The 17838-nt window shown below is 37.1% G+C and overlaps 1 protein-coding gene across 1 annotated transcript; it reads right to left on the bottom strand.

Annotated features, from left to right (window-relative positions):
- Positions 1 to 673: 673 nt before the first annotated feature.
- On the bottom strand, positions 674 to 16732 carry TRIM69 (tripartite motif containing 69; the record flags this gene model as incomplete). Its single annotated transcript, XM_081049680.1, has 5 exons — positions 674 to 1215; positions 11668 to 11792; positions 11875 to 11897; positions 12646 to 12963; positions 16406 to 16732. The coding sequence occupies 5 exons, from the start codon at positions 16730 to 16732 to the stop codon at positions 674 to 676; spliced, it is 1335 nt and encodes a 444-aa protein (XP_080905806.1).
- Between the last annotated feature and the right edge of the window lie 1106 nt (positions 16733 to 17838).

Here is a 17838-nt window from a genome sequence, read left to right as displayed (position 1 = left end):
TACTGATATTTAAATTATATGCAGGAATGATGAAAAGGACATAGCAGACGGAAATACAGATATTTGAATACAGAAAAACAAGTGCCTTCATAGATCGATAAAGCAAGAAAAAGGGACTGAGAGTCAGAGATCCACTGGACTAAAAAATATCTTGAGAGAATTCAAGACAAAATTATAAACTGGCCCAGACCATTTTCTGTTTTTTTCTTTAAATCTCTGGAGCAGTTTTTTTTTTTTAATTACAGTAACAAATTCTAGAAAAGAGATGTGTTGCAAATTTTACATTAAAAGAAAATTAAATAGGAAGAAGAGCATACTTCTGAAAATTCATCTATTGAGTCATGCTGGAGAATAATGACAGCATAATAGAATTTCTGGCATATTTGAAAAGAGTTCCTAAGCATCATAAATTCAAGTTGCTCCGTTAACAATATCACAATGATCACTCTCATGAGAGAGGCTCCCGCGTCATAGAAGACCCCAGCAAATTAGAATGACATCTTGAAAGGCTCCCGTGAAATCCACTTAGGACACCGAGAATGGAGTTCAATTTGTGAATCCTCTTTTCATTATTCCAGACTTCCCAATAATTGAGAAGAGAAACCAGTGAGACTGGTAAACTATTTCAATATCTCTTTAATAATGCTCTGAACTTACACAAGTGTATGGCTAATTACTGTGGATGTAAGATGTGCAGTGGTTCTTTATTCTCTCCACCATCATTAAGGCAAGGGCAGAAGTAGGGATAAAGTTTCTCCAGGAAAGTGCTATTGAAGGTATAAATGTGGGTCATAGTTTTAGCATTGTAGAAGGACACCTGTCCTCCTTCATAATCCAGGTATATGCCCACCTTGTTGAGGTTGTCAGTCAGTTTCAGACTGCAAGAAGGCAAATCCAGAGCTTTTAGATCATCCTTGTCCCTTAGTCTTAAAAGCCAAAATCCTTGCTCAGGAGTTAGAGGACAGCTGCCTTTTCGAATGATCGATTCTCTGACCACTCCAACTGTCCATTTTGTCTTCTTTGCTACCTGTACTTCCCAGTACCATTTTCCAGAGGTGAAGCCTTTTGAGCCCAGCACAGCCACGCTTGAGTCAAACCTCTCTGGATCATCCGACATTACCTGCTTAATGTCACCATGCCACACACTAGTTCGGTTTTTGGAGAGCACCAAATTTGGGTGAGCTGTTTTAGGGTCCAAAGTCAATGGAGACAGGCCTAGTAAGAAAATAAGAGAAAGTAGGGCATGGGAGAAAAGGGGTGAATGCAAATTCTCATAGTAAAATGCAGTTACATAGACTTTATCTCCCCATGCACATATACTCTTAGAACAGGCAGGTAATTACTTATATACTTTTTATTGTTTTGGTACCCATGTGGCTATATTCTAGGCATTTTTATATTTGTGGTAAAAATCAGACTTTACTTTGAAGCCATTTATGCTCTAATGAAGAAAATAATGCAAATAATATATTTACTTTATGTAAAACTAGCATAAACCTGTGCTAGTAAATATAAGAAAATACAAATGCTGAAGATATAACAATTAGGTAAGTTTGTCCTAGGAAAGCTTTCTAAGGAAAGTAAGTATTTCAGTTGTGATATAACTGAGATGTATTCAGGATGCTTTGGGTAAACAGAGGCAAGAAAGGAATGGGTTAAAAACAGTAGCTTATGTGGGATAGATCATAAAAATCTTGCCTGTTAGAGGCAGGTAGGACTGAGCTAACTGGTACAGAGTTTAGAGGATAAGAAGTTTACATTTGGTTTAATAAATAATGGGACTCGTGAGATCTGAATGTTTTATGCCACTGCTAATCAGAATGTGTTCTACAAACTATACAGTTACCAGTCTGGGACAAGATAGTAGAGAAATTAAGAATAAACTTCAAGAAACTTTTGGAGCAATATGACAGGTTAATTTTATGTCAGTTGAATCTAATAATTAAAAAACTGGACTTGCACTTTGTAATTTACTTTTTTAGTTCCATTTTTTCAAATAATTAATTTGTATTGTATTCTACAAACATATCAGTCCATGACAGGTTGAGATTTTAAAAACTGGTCCTTCATCACAGGTAATTTGACAAGCATTGGTTTAGACAAATCAAGGGGCAGCAGTATAAAAAAAGAATTTCTAAGTAAAGAGAGGTTGGAAGCATAACCAGCAAAAAGATGATACAAACTCTAAGTGTGAGATAATTGAAAGTTGGCACAAAATTTGATAAAGGAATCATAAAAGCTATGTATGTTTACATCACGGACACAGATACATATATGCATACATTTGTTGTTAATGGATTTAAATATACTTGGAAGACACAGCAGTCCAATCCAACTCTCTCTCTCTTCCAGAAAAGCCTGAGTGTTTTCTATCATCCCAAGGATTTCTCTCCCACAAGAGACTTTGAAGAATCCTGAAATTTTTCCAGATAGTCTGAATCTTCTCTCCTTCACATGTCACCCATCCACGTTGGGTTGTTACTCTTTCCAATATGACGACTAGGATATCTTTGGAGGTATCACAAAGGCTTCTTACCAACCTTTTTAGAACCCTAGTCTGCTTTCACCACCAAGCTTCTGATACCTCCAGCTGGCTCAGTCTGCACTGGCTCTGAATATTCCTAGGAGTTAGCTTTGTGTCCTCTCTTTTCTTCTCATGCCATACTTAATCCAACAGTAAGTTCTGTCAGCTCCACCTTTAAAATATTCTGAGCCTATTCATAACATATACACAGATAACCCAAAAATACCACTGGTCTGGAACTATTGCAAAGTTTTAAACTGTTCTGTTTCCACTCTTACCCATCAGTAACCTATTCTGTTCATAACATGAATGAGATCATTCAGTTCTACTCAACACACTCTATGCTTTCCATCCCCCAAGATAAAATCTAGACTCCTTACAAAGCAAACAAGACCTACATGATTTACCCACCTCTCTGACCTCATCTGCTGCCACATTGCCCTCATTTATTTTGATCCAACCACCTTTGCCTTTTGGCTGTTCCTTGAATATGTCAAGCTCTTTCATACTTCAGGGCCTTTACACTTTCTTTCCTTGTCCTCAAACACTATTTCCCCATATGGTATACTCTTTTACACCATTTTGGCCTTTGTTCATGCAAGTTCAGTAAGGTTACTGATAGAATCTAGGTAGGTACAAGGGTATTCACTGTAAAACTCTTTAAACTTTTCTGTACGTTTGGAAATTCCACAATAAAACATAGGGAGGGGGCAGTTACCCCTCAGAGAGATTTTCTGTGGCCATTTTACCTAAAATAGCATGTTCATCCATCCATCACTGTTTCCATTCTTGCCCAACTTTATTTTTTTATGAATAATTATTGAGTGTACCTTGCTTTATTTTCTTTACAGTGGTTATCACTATGTGAAATTGCTTATTTATTCATTGGCCATCTCCTCCACTAGAATGTAATCTCTGGGAAGGCAGGGACTTCATCTATTTTGTTCCCTCATTTATGTTCAAAATTTGGAACTGTTCCTAGGTGTTCAAGTAACTATTTGTTAAATAAATAAATGAACTTCAATCAAAGTTCCATTTGAAATCTTGACACCATCTAATTCCACCATGCCTCATATCCCTGTTATCCTTGGCCAACATTCAGAATGTAGACCCCTCCAATGCTTTATCTTTTAACATGCTCTATCCCCATTACCTGTTCTTTGCTTTCTCTATCTTCACCCGTCTTCCCACAGCTCCCACCCAACCCTTTTCACTCTGCCCTTTGGAACTCTCCTTCTAATTGACTCTCCTGCATCTTTAGTTTACAGAATTCTCTCATCACTTCCTTAGTCTAACAGACACCTGGCTGTTTCTTCCTCCAAAAACACAGCTTCCAAAAGTTCACAAGACTATTTTCTAAATTCAGATGCCAGGGATCCAGTAGCCACCACTGCCACGTCTAGAACCCTACTCTTCTCCTCATCCTTATGTAAAAATCACTTTTCATTTGAAGTTCTTGCCATTCCATTTCATATGACCCTCTATCTCTATTTGATGCTATAATATACAAACTTCCTGTCACACTCCCTGCACTTTGGGTTGACTTTGCTTTTCTACCCCAACTCCAGCCTATCATCCCAAGTGACTTCACTATCCTTTGGATTTAGCCACTCTCCCACTCTTACAGGTCCTTGACTTTACTGTTGGTGACTTTTGACTCCATTACATTTCAGCTGTCTATATCAATGACCATATTCTGGACCTCATAGTCACTGGGAAATATTCATTCTCTAAACTCTTAAACTCAGATATCCCATTCTCTTATTTTTTTTGAGCTTTCTCGCTCTCATCTCCCCCGACAACCGTTGCTTGACTTCATTAATCTAGTCCCTGATTTCTCCTTATTTTCCTAAGTTATCTGCTTCCTGGCTTAAAATCCTTCCCTAAACAATTTGTCATTAGCCGCTTTCTTTCCAGTAACCTCCACACTTTTATTCTCTTATCTGCAGCACCTGCCATACAACTCTCCAACCCTAAACCTATCCAGCTATTCAAATTCACATCCCAATTCCTGACCCACTGAAGGAGGAAAATCGCAGAACTTTACATATAGATAACACAATAGATCATTATTTCCACTTTATGCTTGACCTTCAGCACTGCCCAGAACTCCTTTATTTCCCAAATCAAATCATCTCCAATTTCTCACAACAGTGATTTCAAACCCTGAATCCCCTTCACTCCGCCCCAACTTCTATTTCACCACTTCCCCTCCTCAGCCCCAGGCAGAAGACTTCTTCCCCTGCTTCACAGAGAAACTACAGTACATCTTATAGGAATCCCTCAATTCTTCAACTCAACTCAAATTGTAAGCTCCACCTAATAAAATTGTTTGCCTCTACTATCTTTATCTCATCTGCAGAGGAAACTGAAAAGTCAATACCTTGCTCTCTCTTTAGATCTCACTCACTCTTCCCTACTTCCACTAATTATTCCCTTTCTTTGTGTGTGTGTGTGGGGGGGGGTGTTTTGACAATATAAATTTATTATCTTACAGTTCTGGATGTTGGAAGTCAGACATGGATCTCACTAGGGTAAAAATCAAAGTGTCAGCAGGGCTTCATTCCTTTCTGGAGGCTCTAGGGTAATTATCCCCTTTTTCATACCGTTGATTTTTGCCTTTCTACAGGCTTCTTCCCTTCAGTATGTTTTTAAAAGTTTTCCTTTGACGCTGTTCCCACACTCACATCTTCGCTTCTTAGTGAAACTTTTCCAGTTAGTGACCTATTCATTCCACTGCTGCCTCATTCCAAATCACTCCTGAACCTTTCACAATATAACTTCTCCCATTCCACTCTTGAAATTGCCCTTACCAAAGTCACCAATTGTTATTAAAAAACAAAAACATCTCTTTTCCAATCATTTTCTAAATTGACCTTCACATTTGGCATCAATGACCACTACCTTCTCCTTGACAGTCTCTTTCCTTAGATTCTATGTCAACTTCGTTTTCTGGTTTTTCTCTTATTTCTCTTGCCAGACAGAATTCCTCAATCTCTTTGGGGGCCTTCATTGCCTTTTATTTGTTGGTATTCTCTATAAGGTGCTCCTTCTTTGACTGTATTTCTCACTTTCCTTAGGAAATCTTATTTACATCAATTCTTTCAGCTATATTCTATACTGATTATTTCCGCCCTGCCCGCTCTCTTAAGCTCCATCTGGAATAGTACCTATTTGAATATATTCACTTAGTTGTGCTGTAGGTCCTTCAACACAACATGGTCACAATTGAACTCATCAATTCCCTCCAACATCTGCATCTCCTATATTCCCGTCCTTGATGTTACCTTTCTCTATTCCTTACCAGCAGTTACTCTCTGGTACATTTCAGCTCCTGGAATTCTGTCTCTGGAATCTATTCGTTATTTTCCATTCCCATTCCCATGCCTGTGGCCTAGATCTTAATAATTTTTCACCTAGATGGCTAATACAGATGCTAAGTTGGTCTTCTATAGTCTTTCCTTCTTGGGAGCAGAACCTATATCTCTTATTTCTATGTACTTGGAGCCTAACTTAATGCTTAGCATGTTGTAGGTCCTTTATCAGAGTGTGTTGAATAAATGAGTACATTTGGTGATATTTTACTGATACACATAAAACTAAAGGAACTACATTAAAATATTTTAAATTGGAATTGATAGAACTACAACCAGCAGGCTAAATCTGGCCTGCCGCTTGTTTTATAAATAACGTTTTATTGGAACACATCAATGACCATTCATTTACATATTGTCTGTACCTGCTTTTTCACTGCAATGGCAGAGTTAAACAGTTTTGACAAAGACCATACAGACCACATGCCTAAAATATTTATTATCTGACTATTTATACAAAAAATACCAGCCCCTTTCCTAAAGCAACAGTCTCTATTATAAGGCAGAAAAGGACAAAATATGAACCTGCAGAATAAGCAAAGAACCAGAAATAAGAAGTATGGTTTGACTAGTTACATTATTAGTAAAATAGCCATGTATTAAATAAATCCCATTTGTTTTTCTTAGATGTAAAAATGTACCAAAAATAAAGAAAAATCAATTTATACTTTAAATGATTGCTAGAAGTAAAGTTTGATTTTTCAGGGCAAAGAGTACAGGAAGAAAAACACACTGTTATCCCAAGACAGCTAGAATTTGCAGAGTTGAGTAACACAGAGGAGGGAGCTTTGCAGAGACTTTCAAACATCTACAAAGGGATTCCCTAAAGAATGTGGCTGAGTACTAATCTTCATTGAAACTCATTAAGACCAGCAAAAGAATCTCCAGAAAGTAGTAGGCTGAAAAATTTCTAGAGATCACGCAAGACTGGGAATAGTTTTCAAACCTGCCAGCCAGAATGGAAAAACGTCATAATATGTGGAATATTAGGTAGGGTACTCAAAGGACATTATCTTAGAAAATGGGCTAAATTAGCCCTCATTTAAAGGCTGCTGTTGAACTACTTTAACAAAGCTTAAAAGCCTCAACAACGGTTAAAGACAGTGTCAAAAAGAACAAAGTTATTTCAAATAACTACATGGCAAAGTTAAATCCAATAGAGCTTAAAGGATTACAACAAAATCCAGCAAACAGCAATGTAAAATTAATCATGTTTGACATCCAACAAAAAATTACCAGCCAGAAGAGAAATCTGTCATGCAGAAGAATTCCAAATAATTTATATAGATAGTCCACCTTCAAGGAGGAGGAGCATAATTCCCGCTCCTTCACTGTGGGCTGCTCATAGTGACTTCCTTCCAAAGTACACAGATAAAAAGGGGAAGGAAAGAGTAACACTACACTGGAGAAACCTGACACATACTACTCAGCTACTACAACATCAGTGGTCATAGACCATATTGACAGTGTGTATGCTTGATATGATGTGATGAAAATGGCACTTTATCTGGTTTCCCTCTTACTAACTTATAACCCTGGTCTTATGAAAAAAAGTTAGACTAATTGCAATAATGTGGCTTTCTACTAAATACATGACCAGTACTCCTTAAAAATGTCAAAGTCATCAAAAACAAGGAAAGTAAGTCACAACCAAGAAGAGCTTAAAGAAACATGACAAATAAATGTGATGTGGTATCTTAGATGGAATCCTGGACCAGATAAATGACATTAGGTAAAAACTAAGGAAATCTACCAAAAGTATGGACTTTAGTTAGAAATAATGTATTAATATTGGTTAATTAATTGTAAAAAAAATGTATTACACTAAATGTAAAATGACACATTAATAATAGGAGAAACTGAGGATAAGGTATATAAGAACTTTATGTATTGTCTTCTCATTTTTTCTATAAATCTAAAAGTGTTCTAAAAAATAAAGTCTGTTAAAAAGAAAAAAGAATTACTAACCATGCAAAGCAGCAGGAAAATAAGACCCAGAGTCAGGAGAAAAATCAAGCAATAAAAAGTGTCCAGAAATCACAACAGTGATGGAATTAGCAAAGACACTAAAACAGCTATCATAAATATCTTACATTTGCTTTAGAATGTAAAGGAAAACATGAACATGGTGAGGAGGGAAATGGAAAATAAAGACTCAAATGAAACGTCTAGAAATGAAATGTATCTGAAACAAAAAACATCTTGAACAGAATTAACAGAAGATTAAACAGTGCAAAAGAAAAGATGAAAGAACTTGAGTAGCAACAGGAACTATTCTAAATGAAGCACAGAGCAAAAAAGCTAAAAATACTTAGCACCAGTGAAAAGTCAGCCAATATCAGGTGGTCTAAAACGTAAAATCAGAGTCCCAGAAGGAAGTAAAAAGGGGGGTAGGTGAAAAATTCTTGAAAAAATAATAATAGACATTATTCCAAATGTGATGACAAGAATAAACCCATAGATTCAAGAAACTCAATGAACCACAGAATGAATATAAAGAAAATGATGCCAAGACCCAGCATAATCAAACTGATGGAAACAAGTGACAAAAATTAAATATCCTAAAAGTAGCCTAAAAAAAAGAAATAGTACACACAGAAAAATACAGATAAAAATGGTAATAGACATCTCATCAGAAACCATGAAAGTCAGAAAACAATGTAGTGTGATATCTTTAAAGTATTAAAAAAGAAATCTATCAACCCAGAATTCTATATCAGAGAAAACATCTTTCAAAAAAATGTAGTAAAATAAACGCTTTTTTCAGAAAACAGTAGCTGAGATAATTCCTCACCAGCATACTTGAACCATAAAAAATGTTAAAGGAAGCTCTTCAGGCAGAAGGAAAAATGATATCAGATGGAAACTTGTATCTACACAAAAAAATAAAGAGTGCCAGAAATTGTAAAAGTGTGAATGTAAAAGATATTTCTTCATTTTAAAAATCTCTTTAAAAAATAATTGTTTAAATAAAGAAAAATAATATATCTGGAATTTAGAGTGTAGAAATAAAATGTATGACAACAATAGCATAAAGGATGAGGAATGTAAAAGTATACTGTTGTAAGTTTTTTACCCTATATGTAAAGGACTGTTATTTGAAGATAGTATGGGATAATTTAAAGATGCATATTGTAAAATCCTAAAGCAACCAAAAAATGTAGAAAAAAATAAAATAAAATAAGTACACATAATAAACCAATAGTGAAGATGAAAGGGAAAACTAAAAGGTACTCAATCCAAAAGAAGATAGATATAGAGAAAAAAGAAAACAAAGAACAGATGGTATGAATAAAAACAAATATCAAGATACTAGATTTAAATCCAATCATATTGATTATTATTAATGTCACTGGTCAAAACACCTCAATTAAAAGACAAGAGATTGTCAGATTGGATCTAAAAAGCAAGGCGTAACTGCATGTTAGCTACACGAAACACTTAAAATATAATATAAAAACACAAATGAGTTAAAAATAAGATGATGGAAAAATATACACATATTAGACAAAATAGAATTTAGAAAAAGGAATATTTTAGCAGGGATACAGAGAAACATTTTATAATTATAATAAGACTGATTCATCAAGAGGTCATAACAATTCTAAATGTGTATTCACCTAATAACAGAGCTTCAAAATACATGAAGCAAAACTAATGAACTAAAGGGAGGAATCACACTACCTAATTTTGAGATTTATTATAAAGCTAAAATAATAAAAACTTGTGTTGTTGGTATAAGAATAGACAATACAGGTTGATTGACAGAACTGAGAGACGATAGTAGACTTACAGTTGATTTTTGACACTGGTGCCAAAGTATGTCAGTGGTAAAAAAGAGTAATCTTTTAAACAAATGATGTGGGAACAATTGGACATTTGTGTGGAAAGAAATAACCTTGAATCTTACCTTACACTATATACAAGAATTAACTCTAAATGGATAATAGACTGAAACATAAGAGCTGAAATAATAAAGCTTCTGGAAGAAAGTGTAAGAAAAAATATCTGTGGCCTTGGGTTAGGGAAGGATTTTTTAGCATACGCAGAATAAAAACATTTAAAAAAATTGGTAAGTTGAATTTCATCAAAGTTAAAAACTTTTGTTCTTTCACAAACCCTGTTTAAAAAATGAAAAGGCAAGCCACAAACTGAGGGAAAATATTTGAAAACGTATGTCTGATAAAGAATTTGTGTCCTTTAAAACTCAACATTTGAAAAAAAATCCAATAAAAATAATGAGCAAAAGATTGAACACACTTAACCAAAAACATATATGAATGGCAAAAAAGCAAGTAAAAAGATGCTCAGGATTAGTCATTAGGGAAATGTAAATTAAAACCACAGTGAGATACTACTATACATCTGATAAATGATAAAAGATTTCAAAGATTGACACTGTCAAGTTCTGGCAAGGATGTGGAGAAAGTGTGGGACTCTCATCCATTGCAGGTGGGAATGTAAAATGGTACCACCACTTAAAAAAAAAAAAAAAAAAAATATATATATATGGTAGTTTTTTACAAAGTTCAGCATACACTTAACACAACTCAGCAATCCTACCACCAGATATTTGCCCCAAAGAAATTAAAACACAAAATCTGTAAATGAATGTTTAGGCAAGTTTACTCATAATAGCCATAAACTAGAAACTACCCAAATGTCCACCAATTGGTGAATCAATAGCAAATTTTATGTATGCGTAGAACATGATTATTGATAAATACAACAAACAGGGGAATCTCAAAAAGCATTATGCTAAGTGGGGAAAAAAGCCAGACCAAAAGACTACATAATGTATGATTATATGACATTTTAGAAAAGACACAACTAAAGTGGAATAAAGCAGCTTAGCGAGTGTCAGGGGCTGGGGATAGAAGGAAGAGACTGACAGCAAAGTGATATGCAGGAACTTTTTGGGATGATAGAAATTTTCTACATCTTGATTTTGGAAATATTTACATAAGTATACACATTTATCAAAACTCATCAAATCGTACACTTTAAAATGGTGAGTTTTATTCTATGATAATTGTACCTCAGTAAAGCTGATCTTTTTTCAGTGTCAATTACCTGGGGAAATTGTTAACAAGGGTAGATTTGTGATGCTTATTAAGTCAGTAACTACTACTAATAATGAGTCTATATGAATTTTATCCAAAAAATTTTATTTAGAACTTTAGTTCTATAAAACTTTATAAAACTATATAGAACTTTAGTTCCATGTGTTCTTTTGTCCTGCTCAGTCCTTTGGTATCTGCAGGATGACAAAAACTTAGTGCTCTAGGCACACCTATTGAACTTATGGTTTTCTTTTGAAGCACTTGAGATCTCTAAACAATTTCCCAAAATATTATTCTCTATATTATGAACATCAAACACAAGAGGATTTGTAAAAACCCTATTACATTCAAAGAGTATGTACAGTAACCTCCTCCTCCAGGCAGAGAAGCTCCAGGGATTTATATAAGTGATTTAACAAAACAAGATAAAATATTGGTTGTCACATTTGATACAACAATTAAACAAAATCATAGGCTGAGAAGTAATTCTGACATCAGATTCAGTTTACCAGTAAAAAGCCATGAATTCTTAGGCCATGGTACCAAAAGAAATTCAGTCATACCAACTAGCCTTCTTTTGGCTAAACTCTACCCTACCCCCCATCCTAGACTCCATCTAAAGTACTAATTAGGGCCACAGAAGAGGTCCCACAGATGAAACATAGTTTAGGACAGCCAGGAACCCATCGTTCCTACCCACTGATACCTGGTGAGAGAGTGGACTGCATTTCCCTCCACATGATGTACTGGATGGGACCTTTGTACAGTCCCGGATTCAGCTTCCTGGAGATAAACTCTCTGGGTGTCAGCACCCTCATTCCTTGCTTCAAGCTGCAGGGGACGTAAACCATTTATTCTTGGACATCCTCCAGGGACTGAACGTAGGGTATTAATACCATATGGAAACACTTACCTGTCCAAGAGAGGTGTAATATCCTAGAAGAGGAAAAGGGAAATAGAAAAGTTAGATTCCTGTTCATCAACTCCAGAAATTTCTTTGGTGATACTGGCCATCACCAGAATTTGATTGTCAATCCTGAGATCCTGTGCAGATGGTCCCCATTCCGTCGCCACCTCTCATCTTCCACATGCATTTTCTGATCTGCATCCTTCATCTAACCCAATATAAGCTGGCCTTATCTTGCTCTGATATTCTAGAGTTCCCTTTTACATGGAACAAGAAAGTTAAAGTTAAGCTATTTTTATGTGTACTGCCACATAGTCTCAGGAAAAACACACAGTGACTATTTCAGCCCCAAGGCTACTTTTCCTTAATCTGGATAATTAAGCTCCTGAAGGCTGTGGTGGTAACCGATGCCACTTTAGAGGTGAAGCTTCAGGTAGCAAGGACTGGCAACCAACTTTTCAAACAGGTAAATTTATGATGGCTGAGAGCCAAAGTTACAACATAAGTTGCATTATTTTTGAGAAATAAAGCTTCAAAGTTCTTTATGGAGAAATACTAAAATATTAACACATACTGTTATTAATGGCGTTTTATTCTTTTCTAGGAGGGTGAAAGTAAAGGTTTCTATTGAACATAAGGCAAAAGCAGCCTCTGGCTTTTCTCTCAGAGAATCTGTGCTATAGCAGTCTTTTCCCCTTGTGGGGAAAAGCTGCTTCTACATCTTTTCTGCTTCTTCCCCCTAGTAGTGCACCCATTCATGTTGACAGGGAGTCTTACTTTGAGAAAGTCGAAGGAGTCCTGCTGTCCCATCCGTGCCTGGATGCTCACCAACATCTCCTTGGCTAGGAGACACTGTTGCTGCAGCTGGTTCAGGCTCAGCTCCATCTCCTCATTCAAGGCTTTCCCCTCTTCCCGGAGCTCATTTAAAATGTCCTTTTCTTTGCTGTGCAGGAACTGATGCAGCTTTAGAAACTCCAAGGAGATGTGTTGCTGCAGATGTAGCTTGTTTTCCTGGAAACGTCCGTGGTCATCACCTTGGTAATTACTGAGACTAGCACTGGGGGGTGGGGGCCCACACCACCAGGACTCACACAACTTGGAAATGCCATAACAGGAAAATGCATACACATGGCTGCTGAGTATCAACGTTCAACCATACTAAAAGGAGCCCCCCCTTTTTATTTGCGGGGGTGGCGTGGACTTACTCCATCTTTCTCAGCTAGTTTAATAGCTGAAGATGAAAAATAATCAAAAGTGGTCTGCAGGTTCCTAATGCAGCACTGAGGTGGTAACCAATACCACAATAAATTAGACTTGGGGTTAACCAAACATTCTAGAAGGAATGACAACACCCTCCTGCCCAGAAGTGCAAACCAATATCTACCAAGTGATGCTAGACGGGCCATACGGAGGCTGAAAGAACTGCCCGTATCAAGAACTTGGAAATGGGGAGATGCCACTCCTGCTGCCAGGAAATGTAAAAGAAGCAGGAGATGGGAAATGTTTGAAGCACTGAAATTGATAGCTGCTACACTTGCAGCTTTTTTCTTAGGTGACCTCAACATCCTCGTGGGTGAGCCACCTGATATCCTGGTTTCTTGGTTCCTTATCCTCCTCATTTCTAGTGATTTCCACCTTTATCACTCATTCTCTTGGTTATAATGAGGATTTTATCATACCCAGCAATTGCACCATCTCCAAAAATAACTTTTTATACTCACTCAGATACCCCTGTTGCAACAATTTTGGGGTTTCATTGAAACCTCCTACATATTGACCCCATTTCTGTTCCTTCAACTTCTTTTGTCTCCATGTCCCCTCTTACCCAGCTTAGATTCTATAGTCCATTATAATTGCGCTCATCAAATAGTCTTTAACTCTCTCGTTTCTCTAGCTCACATGTTTCCAGTTTTCCTTCTACCTATTTCACCACTATTTCTCAGTCTTATTTGTTGGTTCTGACTCCCCTAACCAAGCACTAAATCTTAGAGTTACTTGATATTCTCTGTCCTGGGCTCTCTGCCCCTCTCATTCTGCACTCTTTCAAGGTGGTATCCTCTTTCACCACAGCTTGACGTACCATCTATATGCTGACATCCTCTTTCCAGCCTACATCAACTTCTAAGTTCCAGATTCCTATCCAACCGTCTGTGTGGCATCTCCACTCGCCCCCACATCCAATGAATCACCACATCCAGGTTTTTTTTATCTCTAAAGCATATGCTGACGCTGTTCATTTCTCTCCCCCCCACCACCACTGCCTCTCCATCATGCTCTGGGACCACTGCCTTAGCCTTCTACCCATTATCCTTGTCCTCCTCTCGCTCAATTCATTCTCTGCAGAGCCACCAGACTGATATTTTCAAAATAAGATGAAGCTGTGTCTTGTTTAAACCTCTTAATGGCTTCTAATTATTTACAGGGTGAAGTTCAACATTTCTAACATTATCTATGAGAGCCTACATGTTTGGGCCCATTTCTGCCTCTTCAGTCTCATCTTGCCTACCTGGATCTAGTTTTATTGGCTTTCTCTCTGTTTAACATAGCAACTAACTTCCTTTCTCAGGACTTTTCCATATGCTCTGTACTCTTCATCCAACATTCTTCTTCAGAACCCGTCCTTCATATTCCCCTCACCCAGTTCACTTAGCTAAGTTACCTGTCCTTCAATTCTCAATTATTAACAGGTGACTTCAGAGAACTCCCCCAGTCTAGGTTAGGTTCCCCATTTATATGCTCTCATAGCACCTTGTATTTTCATTTATAGTAATTATCAAGGTTGTTATTTTATTGTTATTGGTGGGGTTATTTATTTAACATCTGTCTCCCAACCTAGTGGAATATAGTATCTAGTGTAATGCTTGACCCACTTAGGAAATATTTTTGAATGAATGAATGTTGACTTTAATAGCTGAACTAAGAACCCTTAAAACAGGAACAAGATTCTTTGGAGACATCATTATTTCCCTCTATCCTTCTTCTTCCTCTCACTGTATATATTTCTTCTTCCAGATGCCAAATGCCAGAGAATACTCCGCTCCATAGAATAATTAACGAAGCAATAAAACTCCCCCCACCCTAGGGACTGATTTGCTAAGTCTCTAACCATTAATGTTGTCCTAGAGTTCCTGGGAAGTTGAAAGTATAGGCAGTAGTGTTATTACATTTGGAGGAAGCTAGGAAAGATCAAATCTGATGGGAAAAACCAGCAATCTGAGAGACTTTGGTTCAGAGGTATCCTGGTTGTAAACCCAGAGAAAAGAAAAGTATTTCTTTGGACAGAGCTATCTTTAGTGGATTTGCAATAGATAAATTCCTTATTTTGCCATAGATTAAAGGAAAGACCAGACAGATCACAACCCCAATACAATGACCTGGTGACTGAACCATTCAAAAGGATCAGCATATTAGGGGAAAGGCCAGTCTGCTCACTCTGTAGATCAACTATTGGAAACTGATTCCACTGCTACATTCCTTTCCACCCTCCTGTGCCTGTTTTTTAATTCTATCATCCAGTTATCATTTAGTGCATTGATAATATAGTACAGGTACCCTTCGACCCAAATAGCTAGTTACGAGGAGGCTATATTCTAATTCAATCTCATAACCCCTCTGCCCTGCACCTCACCTTGTAAGCAGCAATAGCGTCTTTCTGCATGTTCCTCAGGGCCTGGAGTTCCTTCAGGGTTGCCTCCAGTTGACTCTGGTAGATGGTAAGCTCCTCCTGGGAATACCATGTGGAATTAACCCCCATTGACTTGGGAGAAGGGCCATAAGAGATATCTCCCCCAAAGCTCCAGTGTCAGAAAAAAAGCCAACTCTTGCTGCAAAAGTCTTTCCTTTCCCCTGTATCACAGTTCCTGTCTCTTCCAAGAATTGTGAAGAAGATTACAAGCAGCAGAAACATTTAGTTTGTTTTACCTTCTTAGTTAACTACAGGGGTTTGAGAAAGGCAAGAGAACTCTATATATTTTCTACCCTAGTTAGACTGTTCTCGCTATACCTTCACTTACATTGTTTTTACTTAGAGCACTTACTTCTTCCTTCTGCCCATCCAAATCCAAATTATTTCCCAGTTCAAACTTTTTCACCATGCATCCCCTGACTGTTTCAGTTTTCTCTAATCTTTTCTGAAATTCTAAACATTTATGAATTATTAATGTGACAAAATTATGCTCTCAATCGTAGACTATCTTATATTACTTCCATTGTTTTATTCATTTTGACTAAATCTCAAGACTTTTAGAACCAGAACAATATCTTATATGTCCATATTCTACATAGTGTCTAGCAGAGTGCTGTCACGGCAAGGTTTAAGTAAATATTTGATTGATTGAAGGAGTAGGCCACAGGTCCCCCACTGCTCCTTTCCTATAATCAGCAATTCTAGAGAAAAAACATTGCAAGATACGTTGTATTTTCTGAGCACTCTGAGCTTTCTAATAATCATCTGAACAAAGGGGTGGGATTGGCAGAGAGAATATTCCCCTGCCCCCAGCTTTCCTAAGGGATTGTTCAAAGCCCAGGGCTCACTCACCATGAAGAAACAAACAGCATCAGAGATCTGCAGGAACTCTTTAGACTTCCCCATAGATAACCTATCATCTTTGCATTGGAAGCAGATCAGTTTCCCCTCTGGCTTACTGAACAGTTTCAGGTTCTCTCCATGCTCTGGGCACTGTGGATGGCCCTTGAGTAGGGGTAGCTTCTTCATCTTGTCTGCCAGCTTCTCCAGGGCAAGGTTGAATGTACAGTTGCTATATTGACATATCATCTTACATTCAGGACAGAATGTTTCGTTTGCTTGCTGCTTCCAAAAGTTTTGAATGCAGGCCTGGCAGAAGTTGTGGCCACAGGTTAGCATCAGTGGATCCTGGAACCAGTCATTACACAGAGGACAGTGTAACTCCATAGTAATATCTTGTATCTGCACTTTAGAGGGTATCTGGGTGATCAAATCATTCACTTCAATGTGGTTGCCTGGGTCATTGTTTGCGGAGAGTGTGGGAGATACCTTTGGAAAACAACAGCTAAAATAAGTTCTCTTTCCAGCTGTCCATTTCAGCACTTAAGGATAGTGGGCTCCATTCCTAAAGGAACTGAGAATTGGTGCAGCCAAAGTAAAAGCACCATAATCTCTTCTTTGAAATGGATCCAATAAATTCAGTGCTTTCTAACATCATCGTTTCTTATTACTCCCAACACTATTTCAACTTTAACAGAGTACTCAATCAAAGAAATGTATTTTGTTGTACATCCATCCCTCCACCCCTTTCCCCATGTATCAGTTGAAAGTTTTGCTTTCAACTTCTGTTCTCCTAGTTACTACCTTTGTGTTTGACTTTATTTTCTGGAAGTCATGTACAAAGAATTGGAAGATCAATCAGATTCCTCAGCCAATGGCACAATATCCCCAACTACAAAAATCATCCAGTCCTCCCCACTCCTTTGTAAAAACCACATTACACAAACAACATATATACAGAAAAATACAGAATCTTAATTATACAGCTCAATGATTTCCAACACTATGCACTAATTTTGCCCGTTTTTGAATTTTATATAAATGCAACCATGCAATATGTACTCTTTTGTTGCTGGCTTCTTTTGTCAACATTACATTTGTGAGATTTATCCGTATTGTTCTATGTAATTGCAGTCCATTCATCCTTATTGCTGTATAGTATAAATGTGTAAATATACCATCATTTATTTTTCCATTCTACTGTTGATATACTTTTGGGTAGTTACTAGTTTGGGACTTGCAAATAGTGTTGCTAGGAACATTCCTGTTTATATTCTTTGGTGAATACACACACACACACACACACACACACACACTTCTCTTGGGTGTATAACTAGGAGTGGGTCATAGGATTGGCATATATTCAGTTTAGTATATATTGCCAAACTTTTCCTAAGTGGTTATATCAATTTACAATGCCACCAGTGTTGTCCCATATGTTTGTC

The sequence above is a fragment of the Rhinolophus hipposideros genome, assembly GCF_964194185.1.
Source record: "Rhinolophus hipposideros genome assembly, chromosome: 5".
In the NCBI taxonomy this organism is placed as follows: Eukaryota; Metazoa; Chordata; class Mammalia; order Chiroptera; family Rhinolophidae; genus Rhinolophus; species Rhinolophus hipposideros.
The sequence above is the reverse complement of the archived record's forward strand: the minus strand, read 5'-3'. Positions and strand labels throughout refer to the sequence as shown.